At 38.8% G+C, this 25,831-nt stretch overlaps 2 protein-coding genes across 4 annotated transcripts; both read right to left on the bottom strand.

The window, feature by feature from the left end:
• Nucleotides 1-577: 577 nt before the first annotated feature.
• On the bottom strand, nt 578-7,705 carry TMEM128 (transmembrane protein 128). 2 transcript variants are annotated; one of them, XM_030492944.1, is made up of 5 exons: nt 7,415-7,559; nt 6,092-6,233; nt 5,125-5,286; nt 3,352-3,460; nt 578-1,850 (listed from the first exon to the last, which is right to left on the bottom strand). In XM_030492944.1, the coding sequence occupies exons 1-4, from the start codon at nt 7,533-7,535 to the stop codon at nt 3,361-3,363; spliced, it is 525 nt and encodes a 174-aa protein (XP_030348804.1). In that variant the 5' UTR covers nt 7,536-7,559; the 3' UTR covers nt 578-1,850; nt 3,352-3,360. The 2 variants fall into 2 exon arrangements, with proteins under 2 accessions (XP_030348804.1, XP_032775963.1); XM_032920072.1 differs by lacking the exon at nt 5,125-5,286 and having other exon boundaries at nt 7,415-7,705.
• A 9,267-nt stretch (nt 7,706-16,972) lies between these two features.
• On the bottom strand, nt 16,973-25,824 carry LYAR (Ly1 antibody reactive). Of its 2 annotated transcripts, none has more exons than XM_030492942.1 (9): nt 25,768-25,824; nt 25,089-25,277; nt 24,042-24,156; nt 23,029-23,136; nt 21,630-21,713; nt 19,658-19,994; nt 19,283-19,381; nt 18,562-18,647; nt 16,973-18,231 (listed from the first exon to the last, which is right to left on the bottom strand). In XM_030492942.1, the coding sequence occupies exons 2-9, from the start codon at nt 25,208-25,210 to the stop codon at nt 18,097-18,099; spliced, it is 1,086 nt and encodes a 361-aa protein (XP_030348802.1). In that variant the 5' UTR covers nt 25,211-25,277; nt 25,768-25,824; the 3' UTR covers nt 16,973-18,096. The 2 variants fall into 2 exon arrangements, with proteins under 2 accessions (XP_030348802.1, XP_030348803.1); XM_030492943.1 differs by lacking the exon at nt 25,768-25,824 and adding an exon at nt 25,563-25,666.
• Nucleotides 25,825-25,831: the final 7 nt, after the last annotated feature.

Here is a 25,831-nt window from a genome sequence, read left to right as displayed (position 1 = left end):
TTATGGTGGTCTGCAGCCAGCTAATACATTCAAGCTTTGGGAAAGGTGGGGATTTTGATAGCCTAATGATTTTTTCAGGAAACTATTAAGATACCTCTTTCTACCCTCTTGCTCCAAGTTCTTTATTTCATGGTAATGAAAATAACAAAAGCAAGGAGTTCACGGAACTGGAAGTGGCAGCAGCATTTTGTCAGGTCGCTAATTACAGCAAACATTGTTTTAAGTTCTTAGCAGATTCGCCACTACTTCCCTTTGACCATGTAAGTGAACAGGTATTGCACTGGATACTCAGCTGTTACTGAAAGACTGTGCAGGACTTTTGCACAATAAGCACATCAACCTGGAGTTTTCAGGAAAAGACATCAAAGTAGTCAGAAGGCAAACAGATCTCAAAAGGTGAGCAGAACAGTATCACGCCTTCAGTAAATCCAGCTGAGAGGTCATGAAAGACAAACATACTCCAAGTCAAGGACAGTATTTAAAATCTACTTGAACATCCATTTTATAAACAAAATGATGGGCTGGCAGTCCCCAAGAACAGTGGAATTAATTAAAATCATTAAGTAATGAACAATAATTGATCACTTTTATACAAAGTTTATTATGTCCAGAAGAATAAATCTGAAAAACCATGTAGCAAACAGTAATTTTAATTCAAGAGTACAAGGCAATTTAAACCAGCTAGAGCATTTATATAGCTGACAAATAAAAATACAGTGATAATTACCATCCCTGAGCAACACTGCTTTTTAAATACCATAATAAACAAGTTACTCAAATGTACCTGTGTATGCACATATAAAATAGTTAAAAATTGTTAAAAGATGAAGACAAGAAGATAAACAACTCGCCTTTTAAAGATGAAATACAACTGAGTTTAGAAAACTTCAATATTACATTTAAACAAATCAAGCTGTTAACTTACTCTATAAGCTACTTAACAGTAGTGCTAAATATATTTTATTTTGGTTTGACTGATCCTTTGTATTGCATACCAACAGCAACATTTTTTCCATAATGAAACAGTGGCAGATAAAGACAATGTCTATCATTTTCATTACTAAACATTTCATGTATTTTGTACTTGGCAATGGTGTGAATTTGAAAGTCAGAATGAAAAACACAGTCTCCTCTAACGGTCCAGTCTTCAAGAACCAGTCACAAGGAGTAAATATTAACAAATTGCAACACCCAGCTTCTACATTCTCCTATCTTCCAAAAGGTGTGGGTGTGAAAGTATTTAACACAAGGATCTACATAAAATGGCTGAGCAATTAGACGGTGCCCAGGTTTCCAGACCCTTAAGTACCTCAGCCAAGATGAACAGACAAGACAATGATGTTTTATTTTCCCAACTGTGTATGACTAATAGCATTTAATGTCAGCTTCTTTATTGCTGCAAATGGAAAGAATTTAGTATTAAGATCCCACAAGATTTGAATTTTCAAATGAAACAACCTGCTTTGAGCAGGAAGTTGGACTAGGTGATCTCTAGAGCCCCCAGAGGTGAACTTTATAGGTCCCTTCCAACTCAAACTATTCTATGACTTATTACCCAACTGTTTTAAAATGAAATATAAATAAAAGCTTTACAAAGCAGTGAGGAAATGCTTTATGTCACTAAGAGAAGTAAAACCAATGTATCCTTCAATTGTTTACTAATCAGTTGCTTTTTCCCAGCCACTGGTTGACCCATGGTTATGTCAATTTGATTTATAAATCAGGTAATATAATAATCATGGTATAAGTTAGAGCAAACAAGCAGTATTAGAAACAATAAAAGCATCAGAGTGTTACAAAAGTGACATCCACTTGGCAGAATAACAGTTGCTTGAGCCCTTCACGTGAAGCTGAAAGAAAAAACAAATTCAACTTTAACAAAAACACTGTAATGCTGTATACACTGCACAAGTTTGTTCTAATTTGATACTGATTAGTTAACAATTTTGGACCACCAAGCAATAATTTGGTCCTAACTATTAGGCTAATAGTTGGTCTAATACAGAATTAACAAATTCTGTATAACAGAATTGACAGAATGTTTTCATAAGGTTCAGCTGTTCAGGATATCTGCAATTCACTTGTACTTCTTACTTTCTACATACAAACTAACACAGAATGGTTGTTCTAGTCTGTTAATATGATCAGCTCTAACACACTGCAATGTGCCCTTTCCCCATATCCTTCCAATGCTCAAACAGAACATAGCTAATGACAGAACAAAGAAAGATGATTTGAAGAAGTTTGCATCTACAAGTGTGACTGAAGCTCCCAAAATGCAGTAAAAAGGTTCTGAAATAAATATTGTATTTTTCAGAAGTCTGTAGGTGTTGTCAGAATATGACTTCAGTTAATTACCTCCTTAAAAAAATCAGGCTTCTTGATATCTAGAAAACAGGAAAAATTGCAATGCTAGTTTTAGTTTGCTTAACAAAATCTGTGTTTCACTGTCCCAGCCATTAAATATTTTTTGCCTACAGCTCTGACACTGTAAGAGAGGCGACACTCAAAATCCAGCACTGTCTCATTCTTCTTGCTGCACTCATAAAAATGGTGAGGGACTTCCTCATTGGAAAGGATTTATGATGGCAAGCAAAACTAAAGAGGCTTCCCCACACTCCCTTGAGAAGTACAGCAAAGAAGACCTGCCAAAAGGAATCACCTCCCTGGATGATGTAGATGCCTGTGACACAAGGGACATCCCTTACCCTATATACTAGGCTGCCTTTGATGTCTTCCTTAAGCCTTTTCAGTTTCATTTGAATATTATATTCCAAGAAAAGATGCGAGAACCTGCTTCCAATGTAAGAGTTTTTCAAGTCAACAAAATACCCAGGTTTGCCTTTGAAAGGTTGTGGGTTGGTTTTTTTCTTTTGAAGGAACAAAGAACTTCTGATACCTGGCAGTTTTCCAGGTAACAGGTTGATCTGGACTGCTCATCACAGAAAATGGAAAGACCGTACTTAAAGATAAGATAGTTGCATGGGGACATTAATAGCTTCTCCCCTTTACTATCAGGTCAAGCAAGTTTGCTAAGAACTTTTCCCAGTCTGGCTAAAAACTGCAGGTATTTGGCCTATACGCCCCCAAACCACCCATTCTCACTAATCACTTCTTTTCACTGTCTAGAATGGAATCTTAAAGAAGAAAAAAAAAAAGGATATTCTTCTCCTTAGGATACTTGCATGTTCTCCAGTTACTCTATATTCCACAAAATGTCAACATTCTAGAAGTGTACAAAAAGCATAGAGAAGGAATTCTTAAACAGTTCTACAATCCTTAAATATCTAACAAAGCAGTTCAAGCAAAAAGATATATATTTTTATGTGCTTAAACAATTAAATTATTTACCTGAAGGACTTATCCCAGGAGTGACACAAGCATCACAACACCCATAAACTGAATGAAGAGCAACAATGGTGTCATAAATGACCAGACAGGCCACAAGGCAACATTGAAACTACGGATAAAAGCAGAAAGGTTTCGGTAAAGTTCGATTGTCATATTATGGAAATACCAGTAATACAAAGAAAACATGGCACCTGGAAAAATACTTGTTTCTTTATGAAAACATAACAAAAAGACCCCAGCATCTACTTACTAAATTGATAGTTTAGTTGACTCCTTATTTACTGACAGCTCATCCTAAAACTTCAGCTGCTGCAGATTTTACGCTGAGCAAATCCAGTCAGTCCCACCAAAGGTAAAAATATCTTCTACTTTCAGAATCTCTGTATGGCCTGTATCAGCAATAGTACGGCCAGCAGGACTAGGGAAGCATATTATCCCCCCAACTCAGCACTGCTGAGTCAGCACCTCGAACACTGTGTTCAGTTCTGGGCCCCTCACTACAAGAGAGACATTGAGGTGCTGGAGCAGGTCCAGAGAAGGGCAACGAACCTGGTGAGAGCCTGGAGAACAAGTCTTATGAGGAGCAGCTGAGGGAGCAGGGGTTGTTTAGTCTGGAGAAGACAAGGTTCAAGGGAGAACCTTATTGCTCTCAAGGATGGAGCGAGGAGGCAGTTGGTCTCTTCTCCCATGTAACAAGTGATAGGACAAGATGAAATTGCCTCAAGCTGCAGCAGGGAGGTTTAGGTTGGATATTAGGAAAAATTTCTTCACCAAAAGGGTAGCCAGGCATTAGAACAGGCTGTGACATGGTTTAGTGGTGGACTTGGCAGTCCTGCGCTAACAGCTGGATTTGATCTTGAAGTTCTTTTCCAACCTAGTTGATTCTATGATTCTATACGAAGCACCTAAAAACGAACTACCCTTGTCTTCCCACGGGCACACATGGCAGCTGAGAAAAGCCATAATTTGTACCTCCAGCCAAGCAGATTTAACTAAAGAGAAAGGGGGAAAACCAACTTTTTTTACAACTGGATTACAAAGATTATCGATTTGACTAATGCTAAACTATAGAGAACCTTTGTTTTCTTCAGTCTTCCTTTTTTCCCAGCATTGAAACAAATACTGACTGAAGTGATTCAGATACAACACCTAAACAAAAGAGAACCACCTTTCATGCAAAGAGCAAACAAATATACTGGCACATATGTATACAATTTTTTTCATTCATGTGTACATTTGCTCCGTTCTGATTCCTATAATCTCACAAATAAAGTAGCTCTTACTAAAAGTACCATTCTCTGACAAGATATAAACCTTAAAGCTCATACAACAATAGCCAGAAGTATAAATTTCCGTATATGTTTACTACTTCTGGATTGTTTAATAATGAAGACCTTTGTATTAGAAACTGATCAGGCATAATTTTTTCTCAGCTAAAGAATACTCCTTTGTCTTAACATGCAAACCTTACAAATAGGTGTCAAAGGTGGGCAATTACACTAACAGAGCTAAGGACTTCAGTTTTTCCCTAAATTTTCAAGACAGAAAATATTCAGTACATCTACAAGTATGCTTCATATACAGTTTCAACAGTTGCAGCTCTTGCTCTGTGGATGAATGTTGAAAGTGGAAGAAATTATGCTACGTAGAACTGGTATTGTCACCAATACACTTAGTAGAATTACAGAAATTACACTTGTTATAAAATGAGCCCATTAACACAGTTAAGACTTGCACAGGTTTAGCAGAAGTTTGTACAATGTTTGAACTTACCAAATGGCTGCTGCAATAAAGGTAGCTGTTGTGATAGGTATCAGTGCTGGATACTGTGTATCATAGTCCTCAATGCCACAATACCACTCAAGATACAGTATGCAGTAAAAGGCAACAGATAAACATGCAGCCAATAAACAACTGCCAGAGGCAAGCCACCAACTGTGGGGAGGAAAGCATGTTAAGCATAGGCACATTGCAGTTTGCACATTAATCTTCATTCTAGTCCAGCAACAGAACAGGCAATTATACAGGTTGGCCTAGAGTTCCTGTAGGTTTCTTCTTAAATTACTGTTACAAAATACTTTTTGCCCTTCTAAAGCTGTGTAATACACATCACTGAGTTTAACTTTCCAATGCCATGTTCCTGTCAATTATTAATTCCTCAAGTATTTTGAAAATACAATGAAACAGATCTTGTCAGTGATCTAATATACGACCACACTGAAAAAACTTTGTCAGTAATTAAATACAATAGGATCCACTGCAACTGTGCTTCTCACTATAAGTCAGACTACTGATTTTGCAACAGAAACCTTGCAGAAAGCTTTAATAAGGTTTCAAGTTTATGAACACTCAAATTTAACAGACAAGAAGCATGAAGATTCTTCTTGAAAAGAAGAAAGGTGGAGACCCCATGACCTGCCTGAGCAACCTGTACCACCAGTGCTCAGTCACAGCGAAAAAGTGTTTCCTGATGTTTAGAGGGAGCCTCCCATGTTTCAGTTTGTGCCCCTTGCCTGTGGTCCTGCCACTGGTCACCACTGAAAAAAGCCTGGCTCTGTCTTCTATGCATTCTCCTATATTTATATGCATGCTAAAATCCCTCTGCGCCTTCTCTTCTCCAGCTCTCTCTACTCCTATTGTACCTCTTGCTCATCCAAGATTTAAACCACAGTGTCCAGATTTAACCAACTGAGTAGGGCTGTAAGATGAAAACACAACTTTGTTAGAAAAAGTACCTTACCTATCTGCTTGAATAGTTTCTTTAACAGTTTTAAAAAAATCAAAGTAGTATGTCACAGCAATTGATGCCAAAATCCAGAACGCAGAATGAATATTCAGTCTGGCGAGAGGCTGCTTCTTCTTCTCTACAGCTGTAGACTCTTCTGTAAATAAGAGCATAATTATAGCGCTAAAGCCAGTCATTAAATGGAGTAGGATTATAGTTACGTAAAACACGATGCTTTATCCTTTTAATTCATTTATCTTTGGAGATATTATACTTGGTATAATACATTTTGTATTACAGAGGAAGCATTCTAAAAAGCTTTGAACGAACATTTCCTGAAATAAAAGACTGAGCAAGATACCTTTTGGTAAAAAGATAAAGCATTAACAACCAGCAAATACTGTGTCTGTTGTACCCTTTTAGGAAATTAAGAGCTGACTAGATTTTGTAAGGGTTGTTTAACTGACTAAAAATCTTACAGTGTTATTAAAGCACTTTTATTAATCTATCATCTACAAAATCAGGTTGGTATTTCCAACTGACTTATTATTACTGACTTATTTCTATCATTTTTTGTTAATTTTCATATTTGCAAAACAACTTCATGCATAAATCATTTCCTTGTGCTCAACTGCAGTTCCCTCACAAGAGATGTTCAGCTTCATTTCAGGAGCTAGCTTGATTGATGCTGCGTACCTGGAGCAGGTAAACTACAGCTACCACTATGCAGAAAAGTATCTTTTTTTCCTGTCACTGGTTTAGAGAAAGCAAGACAACAGAGCGAGCATATTTTTGTGCCTGACAGCAACCAACTAACACACTCACTATTTATATGCAGTGTCAAAAAGGGTATCAAAGGCGCCTTTGATGTTTCCTACTTTGAACTTTATCACTAGAAGTTACTGGCGGGGCAGCCTGTGTGCCCCCAGCAGTGCAACGTATGCTGACTCCTCCACATGCACCATCACCAGCCGAGCGCACTAACAGCTCTGCCGGAGCTTACAGGCGGGTTTATATTTTATTTCCTAGATTCGCCCTCATCTCCCGCAGCTCGGGTCTGGAGCATTTAAGCACTTCGCCCCATCAAGAAATCCGCGGTTGCACGTCTCGCTTGTCACATCGCACCCGCTGTCACGGCCGGGCACTCGGGGGCAGCCGAGCTAGCCCCGCACGTAAGCGGCACCCCTCCGCCAGGGCAGCGCGCCCCGTTGCCGACGAGCCCCCTCGCTCCTGCCGTGAGCAGGGCCGGCCCCGGCCCGCCCTCCCCGCCCGGGCAGTGCTGTCACACGGCCTGCCCAGCAGAGCCCGACTCCGCTCCGCGCCCCCAGCAGCACGCACCAGCCGTCCCGCCGCTCCCGAAAGGCTGCTGCGGCAGCAGCGGGTCGCGGGGCTCTGCCCCTGGCCGCAAAGGGCGCCGGAGCCTCGGGAGCGGGCCCCCGCCGCTGACGCCGGCCTCCATCTTGGGCCGCTCCGGCAGTGACGCGGGCGGGGCGGGGAGCGTGGCGGCCGTAGCGGCCGTTGTCGTGAGGGGCGGCGACCCGGTGTGTAGGGGCAGGGGCGGAAGGGCTGCGGGAGCGCCGTGCTGTGGGGGTAGGAGTCGATCGTAGCCTCGCCAAGCCCCTGCTCGGTCGGAAAGGAAGTCCGACCGCTGGTCCCCGCGGCGGGCAGAACGCCAGGCGCGGCTGGAGCGCGGCTGTGGCAGGCGGTGCCCCGGGAAAAGTTGCAGTAGTGTAATACAAATCAGCAGAGTAATAAACCGCACTAATCCCCATTGAAAATAGCGAACAGTGTGATGCAAAATACAAGTGCTGGAGAGAGGACTGTTGTCAAAATAATTTAAGAAAAACAGGGAAAAACTGGGTGCATGCCCAAGAAAGCTGCAGAGGGACTTCCAGGTAGTAATAGGACAAGGGGGAATGGCTTTAAACTGGAAGAGGGTAGATTTAGATTAGACATCAGGAAGTTCTTCCCTGTGAGGGTGGTGAGGCACTGGCACAGGGTGCCCAGAGAAGCTGTGGTTGCCCTATCCCTGGCAGTGTTCAAAGCCAGGTTGGGTGGGGCTTTGAGCAACGTGGTGCAGTGGAAAGGGTCCCTGCCCATGGCAGGGGGAAGCGGATGTGCATTCTGTTCATGTTGTTTGACATTTATCAACATAAAACCCTTGCAGATACTTTTCTGTAGTTTCACATTGAGAAAACAGGGAAAGCAAAGAAGAATGGAATGTAGGCTGTGGATAGATAATTATGTATTTTATCAGTAAACCTTAAAAAATGTCAGGGCATCCTATGGGTAGATATTGACTGGTAGAAACTAATTAGGGTACAAGCTAGGCTTTCTCTGACCTGCACTGTTTTTAAGCAGTTCTAAACCTGTTGGGTAACTAATGGCCTTATCAAATACCCTTTGAAATGGGTGGGGGAAAAAAATGGGATAAGTATTAATAAAATAACAGATCTTCTGCATATATAACCTAATTCTTAGTGTTACAACAGGTTTAATTGAGTACACTTGCATCAGTTGAACTAGTGTAATGATGAACCCTAAAAGTACATAAGACGCAGTTTTTTCAATGTATTTAGTTATCGCAATTTTATCTTATGTTTGGTTTGAACTGTAGGTACAATTGCATTCTACAGTTAAAAGAGAAACAGCACTGGCTCTTCATTTGTCATGTAAACTGATATGTAGATACCCTGTGTTGTATAATCCACCTGGAGATGTTACCTTTTCAGCAAAGGGGCTGCTAACAGTAGTTTATCAGGAAAAAATCACTATATTTTCCTAAATATCCTGGTGTCTGTTTTACAGAAGAGTGAGGTTCTAGGGACAAAGGAAGCAAGGGTTCTGGTTGTTCTTTATTACTTTGCATTGAGTTTTTAGTAAATTCAGCCTAAAAGATATAAGAATGGAACAATTTTCTCTTTTTTTTCTTTTCTCTGCAGAAAGTCTGGCCTTCATTTACACGTGAATTTCATGGGAGCCATGTTGTAGTGAGCAGAAATTGTTTTCCCAGCCTTAGAACACATCTTATGTAAGGGCCAACCACATCATAGTCCTTAGTGACTACAGTGATTATTTTTTATGTCGCTCAGTTGAATATTTTGAAGTTAACAGCTCGTGGGAGCCTCTGAGCTCTGCTTTCTTAGCAATGAAATAGAGGTTTCTTTGTTTTATTTCCTTTGAGCGAAATGATTACCTCAGCCTTCCCTTTCATGCTAGTGATTCAAATAAGAAACAAAGGAAATCTTCATGTACTTTCTTTGCAAAAGCTATTCATAGGAAATATCTTTGATTTAAACATAGCAATTAAATAAATATGTATTCTTGAAAAGGTTAAGATCTGTTAGTGTTGTTAAACTGAAGACTCCTGTTTACCTACAGAGTAGGTATTGTGCAAAGAGCTGAAATAAGAGCTTCCCTTCCCTGACTCACTATTGACCTTAACTGAGACCGCTCATGTTCAGTGCTTGTAGAGCTCAGATGTTTTCTGTGATCTTTTCACAGAGCTTCTCTGATTCAGAAATTATTAATCTGTTAAAGAGTAGATAGCAATCAGGAGCTGAGCCGAGTCTGAACAACGTGAACAACCTAATTAACAAAGAAGCTAAACAGCAGGCCTGCTGGATAAGTAGTTCTTGCAAGTGAAAGAATCCCTGCAGAAATGTTAGGAAGTATTTTAAAATGTGGTGCTTGATCTGATAAATTTAGTTATCCATCTGTGAAAGGAATTTGTGAGTTTGAAGATTCTGTGAAGGACATGTAGAAAAGGTAGAGTTTGCAGCAAGGTTTTGTGTTAACTGAATTCCTGGTCTCTCATATAACATGAATTCTTCCCACATTTTTGGAAACTGACTTCAACACCTTTGCATTCTTTTCTTTTGAATAGAAAAGAACACTTTGTAAGTTTTTTGAATATTTTTAAATATTCAGGTTTTGCAGTTATAAGTGAAGGCTGAACTTTGCTATCTGGTTGGATATTTTGGACTTAATTTCCTTGTTGCTTGATGAGTATTTGCTATTTACTGATTTGGTTTTTTTATGTTGATTTACAGGTAACTTAACGACACAAACAAGTGGTAGCTTTTTATATTCCTTGACTGGGTATGTATACATTTTATAATTAGAATTCCCAGTTAAATTCTCACTTCTAGAAAGCCGAATTAGTTTTCTAGTATACTAGCTTTTATTCATAACTTTTTCCCCATTACAGAAGTCAGTAGCTAAACTGCCCCAAATGTTACCAGTTCACAAGAGACCTGATGAGAATTTTCTTCATTTCTTATCTAAGTAATGCTGGCTCCTCTCTCCCTATGTTCATTTTTAGCTGAAGTAGGTTGGATACAGTGTAGGCATATTCTTTATTTTGAGCAACGATTGTGCAAAATACTCTGAGCTTTCTGTTCATGAACTAAATAATAATAATAATAATGTGCTGCTTATCTTCCACTACCAGGAGTAAAAAGGTTGGATGGGTAGAGATTCTCAGTGCTTTCTGAACATTATTCTTGGAGTAAAGCATTGCATATCCTCTCTTACACTGAGTGAAAAAGTAAATACATTGTCTTATCTAGGTAAGAAAAAAGTCTTCAAATAATACTACAGTTCTCTTGCTTTCATCTAGCATCCTTTTAATTTTTTTTAAATACCATACAATGGAAAAATCAGAGAAGGACTTAAAAGCACTTGGTGTGAATAACTTAGTGCAGATCTGAAAAACAACTGAAAGTTAAAGCTCAATCGACACTGAATGTGGTACATATACAAACTGTTGAACTCAAGCTGAATTCTCATGCGAGTATTAAATTACAGTGCAGCCCTGAATTGGCCCTTTAGGAAGGAAACAATACGTATAATAGTGTGTTTGATACCAAGAATGCACTACATATAAGCATGCAAGCATTTGAACTTCATCAAGAGAAAGAAAACAGAAAAGATGAAGGCAGTCACAAAGGCAAAGAGGGCATCTAAGAGAACAGAAAAAGGATGCATCGCATAATGTATAACATCATCTGATTCATCTAGATATGTTATTCTTCACCTTGAAACCTGTCTGCAAATTACAAAAAAGTAGCTGGTCCAGAACATTACTTTAGTGTGAAGTATAGATTTGATGGAAGACCATTTCAACACTCTCAATTGTCCTGATTAAAAACGTTAGGTAGCTTCAAGGTATTGCTCTTGCCTTTTGCTGTAATTGACATTAAGAACATAACATAAGAAGACTGTTCATTCCAGCTTGGATCTTCAAACATGTAAACAAAACCCATGAAATAAATCTGGATAAACCATTCTCCTAGAAGTTGCTATGTAAATCTTCCTACTCTCTCTCCTAAATCATTTCTTGAGTTTAGTTTCACTTCACTTAACTATGCTGACTTTCTTAGGGAGTGCAATGGCTCTCAAAATGTTTTCCTGAGACTACAGTTTAATGGTACAAAGCATTTGGCAGCAATATTCCACCTATAATTGTTCTTGACTACTCAATCCCCAGTAGTGGTATCTAATACCTCTCAGTTGGAAGATTTGATCTGGTTTTAAAAGCCTGCAAATATGCAGGGGATGGCGAAGAGGCAAAAACAAATGGCCAGATGTGGGAGGGTGGGAAATTACTTGGGAATTACTGAAACTAATTTCCTCACTGATAAAAAAGTCTGTGCAATCATGCATCTGTAATAATACAACAAGAATTTCATACTTGGGGCATTTAGGAACATCATGAAGTTTTGGAGTTTGGGTTTGGTGGGTTTTTTTTTTTTTTGAATAATGAAGATCACAGATCCAATTCACACAGGAAAGACTATCAGTTGTGGGAACGGGCATTCAAGTTTATTATTCATTGAACATCTGCTCTGCAGCAGTATTGCTCTCCTTAGGCATGACACTTTATTTCTGTATGGATAGAGGTTAGCATTTTTTTCAGCCTGTGGTGGCATGTTAGTGATTGTTTTGGAGATGGTCTCATGTCCCCATTGCCTGTGGTTTGACTGTTGTAGTGAAATAGGGACAAAGTTTCTTGGGGACATGGACCTCACTGTTAACAAGATTGGAAAGTACAGATAATTAACGTGTTCAGCATAGCAACATCTCACTGATGCACAGTGTGGGATTCAGCTCATGCTGTTTGCCTGGAGAATTTTTCTGTGGAGTCCTGAAAAAAAATAAACACAATTAAGTTGCACACTTAATTCAGGTGTTTTAAAGCAGGTTTTATAAGCATTTATAAGCAGGTTTTCTTTACCATCGTCCTTCACAGTCCACTACTACTTATGTATCCTGTAGGGTCATTTTTTTTGGTGTATTTTGATCTGGTATTGTAATTGGACAACAGAGTTAGAGGGAACACTGTCAGAGTGCTGTACTGTCAGAGAGAGACAGGAAGAGAGGAAGATATTTGCTGGTATGAAGACTAGATACCTCAATTTGAAATTTTAGCTAGACAATGGTTGTACAGTTCCTGTTATTGCTTTGGCTAATCTGTTATTCTGAACAGGTCTTGAAGAACATAGGCTGAGTTCCTATTTTTTCTTTTCATAGAAAACTTCTCCAATGCTCTGAAACCACTTAAGTTCTGAAAGTTCACCAAAAAAGCTGAACTTCTGACGGTAGAATAAGTGAGACAGAACTGTAGCAGCAAGCAGGGAAGAGGAAATGTATTTCATGGTACAAGAGAAGGAAATTATAGGAACAAACAGTCCATAAAATGTCTTGTACTAAATGGTAGAATGGACAGATGGAAAAAAAATCAATAAAATGCTTGAAGTGTAAGAGATGTCTGTACAATTCAATAAAAGCTTTTATACTAGCAATTGATTTAGAAGTCCAAGACAGAAGAACACAGGCACAAAGTATTGGCTTCTAAGTGAAGCACTTACTTTAATGGTAAGAAAGAAAAGTCTAAGAGAAAATTCTGGTCCTGTCCAGCCCATGAAAAACCTCAGCCTTTGTCACGTATGACAGCGTCAATAGCTGTGTATCCCTCCTTGAATTCCTTCTCATCATCAAGAGTCGAAGGACAGCAGAAGGGCAGAAAATCAAATGTATAAAAGCACACTTCATGCTTTGTATTCATACATTAATAGCTGGTTCACGAGAGTTCAGTACATGGCTACTGCAAAGAACAAAATGAAGTAGTTTTGAGCCATCTGCAATGCAGGTGGAATTCTGGTGTTATTTTTCATTCAGTTTGCCACCTAAGTGAGATGCAGTGACTTGAATACTCTCGAATGGATTCATGCCACCTGAGAGGAAGATCTCACAATGTTCAAAGCACCTTTTTTTCTAATAAAACAAATCTATGTGAGAGTTGAGCTTGACTGTAATTAGACCTCAATTAGGATTTTGATACTAATTTAGTAGTAATGCATTCCACCTAGAAGTTTGGAAATAGTAGTTCAATGGGTAGGCATACAGAAACACAATTTCTGTTTTTCTGTTACTTTCAAGTCATTTCAGGAACTATAAAACTACTTGTGTAGGAAGTCAGTTATTTTGCTTTTGTTGTGTGCAAAGAAAAGCAGTAGGTTACAGGTGCAAAAGGAATTGTACTTTAACAAGCACAAAGAAAAGTTACTACTAAAACTTCCTCTAGTCCAGGTGAAGTTTAGAATTCAATATAAAGTAACACTTCCTGTGAAAGCACAATGGGAAACATAATATGCTGCTTTTCTTGGCTGACAGAGCAGAAAAGAAACTTAGAGGACTTATTCTTGTTTTTTCTTAAAGGCTAAATTGGGAGAAGAAAGGGGTAAATGTTGAATATACTGCCTGATATAGCTTGTAACCTGTGAATATAGCTCTATGTATAGAACAATATGCCTTTTTTTACTTATCTCACACAAAAAGTTTAATATTTGCTCTCTTACTTTCTTAAGAAGGGTAAGCTTTAAAAGTTTTCGAATGAAATAATGAATTGGGTGTCTGTATCCTGTGGTCACCATCTCTAAGCCACTGTTCCTGTCGGGAGCTGACTACATTGTACTGATGCAATTGGATTATAGCACCAGGTGGGAGGATCGGTTTTCTCTGGAAAAAAGAATGAACTACTCTAATGCACTGGCACAGTGGAGGGCTAAGCCCAAGCAATAAGTACTTTCCTTTGAAGTTTTTTTCTTTCAGTCATTAAACTCCCTGCTTAAATGTTTGTGCCGTACTTCTAAAGAAAGCCACTAGCTTTAAACAGTTTTCTAATTTACTTCTTCCTTCCCTGCTCGGTGACCAAGACACTCAGTTTCCAGGGCACTATTTTAGAAAGGAAAATTGAACAAAAAGGTGTATTTTATTAGGGAGATCCATTATGCTGTTTAGAAAATCAGTAAACCAAACATACTCTGGAACATTTTGTAATGCTATCTGCCTGTTATCTAATGGTTTCTCGTAAGTTCAGTGTGACAGTTGACATTAACAATGACTACTAAGCATACAATTGGTGGAAAATAAAATAATAACAATAAAAAAACCCCACATGATTTTGGCAGTCAGCACACTCACAACACCCAGAACCACTGCAATTACTGTGAGCTAGATCTTCCTTCTTCAAAAGCATGCATACACAGAGGGATGTCAGTCCTGTCATTTGTCCTCAAAGGTGACAGGCCTCAAAGTCACTCAAATGAGGACTTAAGAGCTGTTCAATCAAATTAATCATCTGACTTAGAAGCTGGGATCAGATAATAATACTTAATGAGCACATTAATTAAACTGCAGGTGCTCAGCAAGTTTTCACATCGCTGCTGTGGGTTGTGCCTTGCTGTTCTCTTACACTGCCTGGAATACTTATTTTTAAACATTACATGCTCTCTGAATGCAATCGGGTAAATTGGTGCTGTTGCTCTCTTGCATTTGTAAATCTTAAGGATGTACATCCTTCCCCCACTTGAAACCAGAAGAGCCTTCAGGGTACATAACTTCACTGCAACAGATGCATGGGATTAAAAAAAACTCCTGGTAAATTTGCTGATTAATCATCAAATAGAAATTAGGCCTTACTGTTTTTCTGTCTCCATGAAATATTCTGAATGGGCAGCAAGGGATTATGCCTCCCTCTGAAACAACTACCACTAAATTGGTAGTCTTAAAGAACAGGGTAGCTTCAGTCGGATCGAGACATCGTTATTGCAGGGAGTAAATTAAAGGTCAAATCTGTTGTAAGTGGAAAAGCCAATTTCAGTCCTCCAGGGAATCTATTGTCTAATGAAAAGACACAGAGGTCACTTTTTTTTTCCTTTTTACTGGAGAGCTGCATGCCAATAATGTGCCTATGCATGGACTTCAGTAACACCTGAAGTCATCTATAATTAGAGGTATAGACACATCTACCATACAACAGTGCTTCCAGGAACATTCAGCAAGACAAACATACCTATAAAGCACATTGCTTCCTCCCCCGCTCCATTCTTTTTGCCAACAGACTAACTAGGAAAAGGTAATACCATTGTAATGATGTATAATGAGGTAATACTACTGTAACAGGACTTAGGCACAGCAGACTCCCACTAGTGACCATCAATAGAGGCATTAATTTGATGCATGTCTGCCAAACCATTCAGCTGGTGCTGCTCTGCCTATCATAAAGAGCAGGAAAGAATATGATGCAGAAGTCACGTTTATTACCCCACACAGGCACTATGAGCACAACCATGGCAATGCACAGGAGAAGCTGGGCATCTGAACCATTAAGAATCACAACGGCTACTGCAGGAAAAAATGCCAAGGTCAAATCCTACTCAGATAGCTCATCTCTGTACTGTTGATCAATATTCCTTATTTTCAGCTTTAAGCTGATGTGTGGTATTTCTAAACATTAGTCTGCTGCTTCACTTCACTCCGTGATCGCTGAAAGTAAACCCTGAGCATCAGGCACCAGAACACGGCAGTGACAGGAACCAAGTATCTGGTTATCTGTTAGGCTGAATAGAGAACTGCTGAACAACTTCAGAGGTTCTTTTAGACTTTTCTTTCCATCTGATAGAGATCAGCTTTGTCTGGAGATTAGAAACTGATGGTGCTTTTCATAAGCAGAAACTGTCATTCTCTCAAGCTGTAAAAGACAACTTGCAACACTCCAAAGTAAGAATTTGCTGTGAATATTTAGTGCATGGCATGAACAATCCAATCTGTCCTTACCTGTCTGAAAAAGGAAAAGAAGATGCAGCTGATGAGTTCATGTGCATGCCAAGAAAATATAAAAAGAACATGCAGGTGCTGCAGGCTGCTGCACACAGCAGCACAGCCAGCAGTGCTACTGCACAGCTCATAGGGTGGCTGGAGCCAGCCGGCTGATGGGAGAGGTGGCATGGAGCAGGAAGACAGCCCTGGCCTGTGAACATGAGACTGGCACTTTAAAGTGTTGGGTAGAAGGAGGCAAGATCCTAGGTTGAGGGTAAGGGAGAAGAGAACAAAGGCATGGCACAGAATTAGCTGCCACAACTGCAGCAGCTGCTGAGTGCACCCGTAATTGCTGCTGTCAGCACAAGAAATGGTATCATCAGCAAAGGTTCAGCACATGCTTCTAGACGTGTCAAACATGTGCTGTGGTCAACAGCTATGGAAGATGAGAAGCATAAAAGAATGGCATAATTGGAATTAGTTCTAAACAAAAAACAAACACAACAAAAAAAAGAAAACCTGTAACAATTACAGTAGCAAAACTATTTAGGATCATAATTTAACAGTATTTGTTGTAAAATAAATACAGTGACAAGATTAACAGCACAAGATTTTGATTTCACTGACAAAGATTTGTTCTATGTCCTTTCCTAAATTAAAACCAAAGAAATCTAAGCTTTTGAAATGTGTTCATTCAGAACTGCTCAGAGTTTTTCCATGTCTGTAAAGAAATTTTATTCTCTCTCCAAAGCCATTTTCATGAATTAACAACAAACACTTATTGAAGGGATCTTAAACGTATTAGGCATTTTATTGCAACTCTTATAATAAACAAGACAAATATGTATTCAGAAAAACTGGACCCAGTGGAACAGTTAATTTCTTTATCTTTCTATTTTTAATATATTCAATATTCCTATAAATTCAGGTATTTTCATTATGGAGTTCTGTAAAAGTGTACCTGCTGGAAATCACTGTGCACTTTTCCAAAACACCATACTATCTACTGCAAGAAATTTTCCCTGGATTTCTACGACTGTTTTTAACAAATTACTTCATGGTAGAAAACTTCCTATCTAAAGTATTTTGTGTTTGATTAAACCCCTGTAAACTTCAAGTAGCTTTCCCTGGGCAACCCTGTCTCTTACATACATGAAGGATTTCTGACCTGCCTAAATTATTCTGGTGACAGCAATGTAACAGTCTCTTCAAATCTGTGTAATTTGTGGGTTTATTATACAATCATAAAGTGGCAAGATCTATCATATTGAAGGTGGTGTTTTAAAGTAATTTATTTCATCCATTTTTGGCCCATGTGAGCACTTGCATTGAAGTCAGTTGCGTCACTAAGACATTCAGTAACGGTGCATAGATAGGTAACTCAGTCTTTAGATTTTCACTGCTTGTGCAACACTACATAGACAAACTTGAAAGATGCTTTTATTATGTATGTTACAACACAAAATTAACAGGTTATTAAAGCCCCCTATTAAAGGGGGATATCAGTCATAGAATTTTAGCATAACAAAACATTTATTCCACAATGGGGTTTTGAATATGAAAATCCTCTTTGCTCTTACAATAGTTTCTGCAAAAAGACACACAACACAGGTCCTGCTAAACATTCTTGCCTATAGATTATATCCATTAGAAGAATTTTAATACAATAGGCAGCAATTATTTTCAATGTTTCTTAAAACTTGTACCAAAAAATATACATTTTCCATAAAATCAAAAAATAAAATATCTTAAAATGTTCTGTGATATATCTAGAAAAAGAGGAGGAATCCAGTCTTAAAAGTTGAATTCTGCTCTCAGGTGAACAATTTGAGACCAGTGCAAGATATTTGTACAGCTGATAGAAGAATTTGTTTCAGTCTAATTAAAATGCAAAGGTTATGAAAGTATGCAAACTCTTATTTCAGGAGTTTAACTTTGTCCTTTAAAACTCTAAACTTGGGATTGTTATTTACTTTCTTATTAAATATGACTAGAATATCCTCTTCTGATTTGTGATGTTCACCAGCTACGGCGTAATACTGAGCTATAACCTGCATAAAGACAGAGGAATGGTTCTGAGTTAGTAAAGATGATTCCACTTTCAGCAATAATACATTCACGTTACTCTGTTGAAAGTATCAGAGAATCTATTATGCTATTATTCCTTTGCAGAATTAGCACTGAATTTCTCCTGTAGTCCAGTAAGCAATAAAGAACATGCCCCTCAGTTGATATTCTGCCAATTGTTAAATAATGTCAAACTTTTTTTGCTTATATGGGGCAGGAGTTTATGAACTTTACATTTATGAACAACTTTATGAACATTACAGAAAGAAATTCACAAGACCAAAGGAGATTAAAAAAGCCATGTTGCACTCTACCTTTTTTCTTAGTTTCTTAATTGAAATTTCATTGTCTGGAGCCTGTTTGAGAACAGCTTTGATAGTTCCCTTCCAGTTGAATTTACCTAGGAAATAATTAGATGTACATCATCATCAGTAAAATTAGGTATTTACACATCGTCTTCTCTCATAAAAACCAGCCTTCAATCACCTAATTTTGGAACGAGTTCATCTACCACAACAGTTGGTATCTTACTGACCCTACAGCAGCAGGTTGCCTAAGCATGAAGTCATGTGGGCTCTTTCTGAAGATTCTAAGAGGACAGACATAAAGAACCAACACATTACTTCAAAGGCTGGGGTCAGGGCTTTTTTTACTTCTGTGCTTTAGATATTAAGCAGCAACTTTTATGTAACACAGGGACAGTTGGGAAGATCCCATTTCTTTGCCCTTAGAGCACAGGTAGTCAATCCCACATGGTACGCACTTGAGAGGTCATGTTTCCAAATAAACAATCTGTATGTTCAAGTACAGACATTCCCCAACAGTAACAGTCTGTCAGAGGACAAGCGTAAGTAGGTTTGTCCAAGTATCAACTAAGGTCCAACATGGCTAAAGTCCAATTTATGATTCACTGAGCAAAAATGAGGGATGTAAGAGATACAAAGAGCTGTTACCCTTTTTCCTCTATGTTGGCTAATGTGCTTTTGCAGAATAGCTTTGTAACTATCTAAACTCCCCTTTTAAGAATATGTTTACCTGTTCCCACATTCTCTTCGTTGCCATTGGTGTTTTCTGTTTCCATGTCTTCTGAAACATGTTCAGTTTTCACTCTCTTTGTTGTGATACGAGGTTCCTCTAGAGATGGAATTGAATAAACATACACAAAAATTTATACGACTAGAAGAGAAGTTCTAACGTGACTTAAAATTTCTGTTCTTGCAACATGAGTTCATATTTGCTAAGAGGTTCAGATTTTATAAAGGACTGTGCAACCACTGTGTTAAAAAATAATCTGATTTGTACATGTAACTTACTATTTAAAAAATTCTACTTAGGTAAATTACTGAGCTTTAGGGCATAAAGAAAAAACATGTTGAAAACAAGCAAGAATATAAAGTGTAGGATGGATACCTTCTGCATGTTTATGTTTGCGTTTCTTTACGTTTGTTTCCTTTTCTACTACACTCTGCTGGCCATTTCCATTTATTTCACATTCATTCTCCAAGCTCTCCTTTTCTTTTTTGGACTTTTTACTCTTTTTTACTTCTGACTGGTTTTCTAATTTCAAGTCTTTTTTCTCCTTCTTTTTGTTCTTTTGTCTCTCTTCTTTTCGTTCTCTCTTATTCTTTTTCCTCTCAGCTTTATCATCTGTAATTCCATTTTCTTCTGCCATTGCTTGTTCCCCAGTTTCCGCAGAATGCACTTCTTCCTTCTGCTGTGGTTGGGCTTGTTCTTTCTCACTTGAAATCTTTTGTGGAAAGACAGATTATTACAATTTTTACATGCCTTTTTGACATGGAAACTTTACTACATGATTCATGAAGAACATTCTGAAGTCAATTAAACAGTCACACTTATAAGCAGTGACACCAGTTACCCGAGAAACAGCACTAAATAGTGTGGCTGATTCTTCTTTTAACTTAACAACCTAAATGCTAATTATCTTAACATCACGGAAATGTTAACTTACAACATATATAATTTCTATTTGAAATAATTGTCCATGAGTTTGGGATTTTTTTAATGCAGACAAAATCATGGTCTATTACAGCAAGATACAGAACCTATTCCCAAATACATCGCCCTGGAGTAATAATCTGAGCTTTGCCATCCAGTTCCCCGTCGTGGGTTTTGGCTGGGACAATGAACTATTACTGCGTGATGTCAACAAAGGCACTGCTGGTTGTTCTAATTGTATTTTTCTCACCTTAACATATTTGGGTTTCTTTTAATGGTCCTGTTCTTATAGAAGAATTAATATATTAATGAACATTTTTATATTTAAATAAAGCTTTAATAATGACAAGTGAAATACAATTACTGAAATATTAATGTAGCTGTTTAGAAAGAGAATGCATGTTTACAAAAGCAACCAACATGTTTTTGTAAAGAGTAATTTCAATTCAATTTGAATTCCACTTAAGAACTTTCTTTGAGTACATACACTTTAAGGTATATATTACAAATAATATCTTGAGATATTTTTTAAAAATCAGTTTAAATCTAGAGGGAACTGCTTATGACTTTAGTGAAGTTCTACTGATTCCAAATACATGTTCCAGCAACATAGTGTACTTGAAATTCAGTGCCCAGAGTTTCTATTACGTTCATATCCTTTAAAAAAAAAACCAAGTATTTCTTTCCTTCCTGGCTCTTATATTTCGATTCTTCAGAAAAACTATGAATAGATTTAATTGGAATCATCAGGAATATGAAGCATGGTCAACAAGGGATTAATGTCACAGCTATGCCTGTGTTCTTCCTCAGAAGAAGCTGGGAGGAGGAGGAGCCCATCTTTACATCAGCTGAGAAGTAAGCTTCTGTAACAGCTTTCCAGTAGTAGTAATAGCTAATAATAATAATAATACCAAAATATGCTAATATTGAAATAGCAAAGAATTAGGCACTGAGAAAAAAGGACAATGTGAATCTATCATCTGGACACATCTCATCTCTCTCCACCAGTAAAACAAGTAGACTAGATGCTGTTAATTTCCCACTCCAGTACACATAAATTTGAGGCCAATGAACTTCTCAAAAGCCGTTGTTTTCCTTTTTAGCGTGCGGTAAAAGTGGAACCAAAGATAGTGTTTTCCCCTTTCCTTATGTACCTCTAGTGTAAAGTTGTTAGCCTTTTGATTATGTCACAATCGTGTCACTGTGTCAAAGTTTTTAATCACGACCTTCTCAGTACACACAACTACTTCAGCAACAATATGTTCCACAAATTAGCAAGGAAATTAGTCTAGGAATATAACGTTGTAACATAATCCACTGTAACAATGGGAAACAGTATTTATGCTAACATCTACAAAAGGAGCCCGAGAGGTTTTCCTTCCAGAATTTTTGACTGCATTCCTGTTGTACCTCTAACTTAACTTACATTTCGGGTTGCTTCAGAGAAAATATCCCACACCTGGTCTTGCAAAGTGCTGTCAGTAATTCTCAAACTGTTCTTCATCCAATTCTGTGCCAGAAAAAAAAGACACCAACAATAACTGAAAAGGTGCATCTCTAATACATTTACTTTATGAAGCTCTTAAACCTCATATCTGTGTACTGTTATAAGGCTATACCATGCCTCTCAATTGCCTCACTAATGGTAATCCAGAAGAGGTAAATATATAGAAATCCTCAAGCTTTTGAATACAGCTGGTTGTGTTAATGTCCTGCCAAACCTTCTGACTCTTTCCAGGAGCTAAAACATTAGGATTTAATCTTACTTATTTGTGTATTTGGACAGATGGTCGTGCTCCTAAATGGACACATTAGTTTATTACAGAGAAGTAAAATTTAAGCAAACATCTCAATGCAAACATCTGAAAGTCGTTGGTTGGGGCTATTGCAGGAATTCCTGCTGAAAATAAAAACAAAGCAGTAAATTTCTCCTTATAATATGCTCACACGATCAGCAACAGATCAACATTCAGGAACATGGAATTCTAAGTAAATCCTACGTACTAATTTTTGCATTGCAATGAAAATCCCAAAAAAGCTTCATTAGCAAATTGGAAAATTAAACTGCAAGAACTTTTGATCTTCCACTGCAACATCTTACCAAAACAAAAGAGGCTTCTTGACAGTATCACTTTCCCTATTCAGAACATTAATTTTGTAGAAAAGTATTCTAACCTTCAGCTTGCTAGCAGCAATTTCACTGCAGCTCTACTAGGTTCTATCCGAGTGCTTTGGAAGGAACCATGATCTTCTCTCAGCCTCACAATCTGAGGCACAGAACAGAGAGGGAAATAAACATAAATAAATAAGGCCAGCTTGTCAGTAATTCTTTACTGATACCACATGAAACATTTGGAACTTGCTTTTGCTGTGATGCAAAGTTTAGTGCAGCATGCAGTGTGGGGGATTCTGTCAGAATACTGAGCCACAGGAAATCTCAGTATCTTGCCTTTACCAGGAAAAAACCAAAAGCACAAGAATCCTTTAGGAGCATGTCTAAGAACTTGGACATTCGTTAGAAAATGCAAATAGAAAAAAAAAAAGTTATATAAAAAAAAAAGAACAAGCCTATGTATGGAGATTAAGCTTGAATGATGAGTCTCTTGCTTACTACTGAATTAAAACGGCTCACAGAGAGCCCTTTTGAGCAAGGAGATGTATTTTACAAACACTGCCTTATTTGAAACTCCGCTATTACACAACCTATTTACCAATGCCCTAACAAACAATTTGTCCCACCTTTGTTAAAAGAGAGTGGTTCTCACTAAGAAAGTCTATTTTTAAGCTCACTGCATGGATTACTACAAATCTCTGTTAAAACATACCTGAAACTTTACTTTTTTTCTTGGAATATTATCAAAGACACGCATTTGCTCCAGAATGTTCCGCACTTTAGGGCTTATGTTTGGCTTCTTTATTACTTCATGAATTTTCTGAATGAAGAAAAACAGAACTAAATCAGCAAAGCAGCACAATGATCAAGCGATACATGCAAGGTATGTGTCCTGGTTTCAGCTGTAAGAGTTAATTTTCTTCCTAGTAGCTGGTGCAACGCTGTATTTTGGTTTTAGTCTGAGAATAATGCTGATAACACACCAGTGTTTTAGCTGTTGCTAAGTAATGCTTACCCTGACCAAGGACTTTTCAGTCTCTCATGCTCTGTCAGACAGGAGGGGCACAAGAAGCCAGGAGGAAGCAGAGACAGGACACTTGACCGAAACTAGCCAAAGGGGTCCAATTCCATATCACAGTATATCTCAGCACAGGACAACAGAGAAGGTCAGGCCAGGGCCTTGTGGCAGTTACTTGAACAGCACTGCTGCTTATAAGGGAAAAAGGCCCTGCTTCCCATTATTTAAAGATGTAGCCACTGGACACTGGAAAGCCTGCCTGTACTTCTGAAAATCTGTTTTCTGAAAGGTTTTGTGGATGCGTTAAGACTACCAGAAAAGGACGCTCTGTAATAATCCCTCACTTTTCCGCGTAGAAGGGACTTACTATTGAGGAAGGCTAACAATTTTCATAAGTAGTAGCATTCACATCATACTGCTTTTGAACAGTGTACTTAAACAATGTTCAGTCTCAACAATGGCACTGATCTGTTGACTTCAATGGTATTATTCATATGCCTTATCAAACCAGTAACAGATAGATTCAAAATAAAGAAAAGGTGCATTTCTGACCAGGATAAACAACAGACCTACTAAGGAACTGCCAAAGAAAGCTGTGGATACTGGGAAAAACAGATCTTTGGTTTGATTCAGTATAGCCTCTGCTGCATCTGTAACAATTATAAACAACAGTTATTTATTGTATCTGTATATAGCACAAACCTTACCTGAATCCACTCCTGTTGTTTAGCATCTCCTTTGTTGGTTTTGGCTTCAAAATCTTTTCCACCATATTTCTGGTCTTCACTTACACACTTCACATGTTCCTTATAATCATCACCCCTGAACACAGGAGATTTTTAACTGTAATTCACTAAAGTGTTTCAGTCCTTTGAACTACACAAGACTTACACAATCAACAAACTGAAGTAAAAGATGATAGCGCCTGTCATTTAAACCCTACTACTGTCAATGCTTATATGAGTAAAGTATATGCTTGTAAGACTGTTGACACTTCTGCCATGCTACAGCCTTCAGTGAAGATTTCCAACTTGCAAAACTACAGGAGTCCTCAGTATACTGCTGCCTTTTCTAACTTAGGCACATCTGTACATGTAACATTAAGAGCCATGTACATGGCTATTAATGCATTTATCTGTGTTTTACTACTGATATTGACACAGTTTAACATTGGAATAGCAGGTGAAAATGCTTCCAAAAACCTAATTCCTAAATATAGATATACTAATGTGGTACTGTAGTTCTGACCAATGTGTAAGTGTCCCCCAAAAGCAATGAATAACACAGAACTTAATCTTTTTGTCAGTAAAGTATTGCAAAATATAATCATTATTTGAGGACAACATTATTTTCTTATGCAAATTCACGTATTTATATTTAAAAAGCAGATAGTAGCACTGCTTTCTTCTGAGTTCTGAGAAGTGACAACCCAATCCAGAATTTTCAATGTTACTGCCAATCTCACTCTCTCTGCAGTAACAGAATAAGCAGCAGTTGTGGATGATCACAAGCTGAAAGCACTGCCACTTGAAACTATAAAAGACTGCACCTCTCTTTACTGTGTGGTTTAGTCGTCCTTGTGGTTCAAACCTGGATGACTAAGCTTGAAGCTATATAAAAACGTGTATAGTTTTTAAACACAAATATAGGTTATTCAGAAATTGCCCAATTTAATTCTAATATACCATAGGAAAATGTTGTATTGGTGACAAGCACTGCCACATGAGCAAGGCTATTTCCCATCCTCTACCTACCAGAAATCCTTGCCACAATCCATGCAAGAAAGGCACTGACAGTTCCTGCAGATGTTCACGTGTTTTTCAACCTGTGCTTTCTTCACAGACTCTCCACACGCATTGCATGTGAAAACGACCATGCTGGCGAGTGATCAGGAGCTTCTGTGGAATGGGTACAATCTTTTGCCTCCCCACACAAGCACAGCCCTACAAATACAAGGAGAAGATCTTAAGTTTACAACTTGAAAGATGCACTTGGACGACTGAAAACGAATGCAGCTGTGCATCTACCCACAGAAAAACTAAGCTGTTTGATTTTGCGTGTGCAGAAGTTCGGGGGGAAAAGCTCATTTTGGCTGGTACCTAAGCACAAGGGAAAACAAATACCCCCCTATTCCCCCACCCCATGCCGATACGCTTCCCAAATTCACGGCTCCCCTCCGCTTCCCGGTGCGACCCCCCCCGCCCTTCCGTCCGCTGCCTGCAGCCCACCCGGCTCCGCCGGCTGCGGGCGAGCGGGCGCGGAGCCGCCTGAGGGGGGTCCCGGCCGCAGGGGGCGGGAAGGCCGGGAGGCAGGCGGGCTCCTCGGCGGCAGCAGGCCGCAGCCGTGCCCTCCCCCCGCTCCCGTTACCCGCACCCCCCGCCCCGCACCTCAGCCGCCGCCCCCAACGGCCGCCACGACGGCACGTGCACCCACCGCCCAGCGTCCCGCTCCGGCACCGCCGCCCTGCGCCTGCGCGGCCCCCGCCCCGCCGAGGAAG

The sequence above is a fragment of the Strigops habroptila genome, chromosome 7 (genome assembly GCF_004027225.2).
Source record: "Strigops habroptila isolate Jane chromosome 7, bStrHab1.2.pri, whole genome shotgun sequence".
NCBI classification, from domain to species: Eukaryota; Metazoa; Chordata; class Aves; order Psittaciformes; family Psittacidae; genus Strigops; species Strigops habroptila.
The sequence above is the reverse complement of the archived record's forward strand: the minus strand, read 5'-3'. Positions and strand labels throughout refer to the sequence as shown.

Excerpts from the sequence above, each read along its gene's own strand:
- LYAR (XM_030492942.1), bottom strand. The coding sequence starts at position 25,210 with ATGGTCGTTTTCACATGCAATGCGTGTGGAGAGTCTGTGAAGAAAGCA. Across the intron at positions 23,137-24,041 it reads AACAACAGGAGTGGATTCAG|AAAATTCATGAAGTAATAAA; the intron begins GTAAGGTTTGTG and ends TTCTTCATTCAG. Across the intron at positions 19,995-21,629 it reads TCTCTGAAGCAACCCGAAAT|ATTTCAAGTGAGAAAGAACA; the intron begins GTAAGTTAAGTT and ends TTTCCACAAAAG.
- TMEM128 (XM_030492944.1), bottom strand. The coding sequence starts at position 7,535 with ATGGAGGCCGGCGTCAGCGGCGGGGGCCCGCTCCCGAGGCTCCGGCGC. Across the intron at positions 6,234-7,414 it reads CGGGAGCGGCGGGACGGCTG|AAGAGTCTACAGCTGTAGAG; the intron begins GTGCGTGCTGCT and ends TCTTATTTACAG. Across the intron at positions 5,287-6,091 it reads GAAACTATTCAAGCAGATAG|TTGGTGGCTTGCCTCTGGCA; the intron begins GTAAGGTACTTT and ends TCCTCCCCACAG.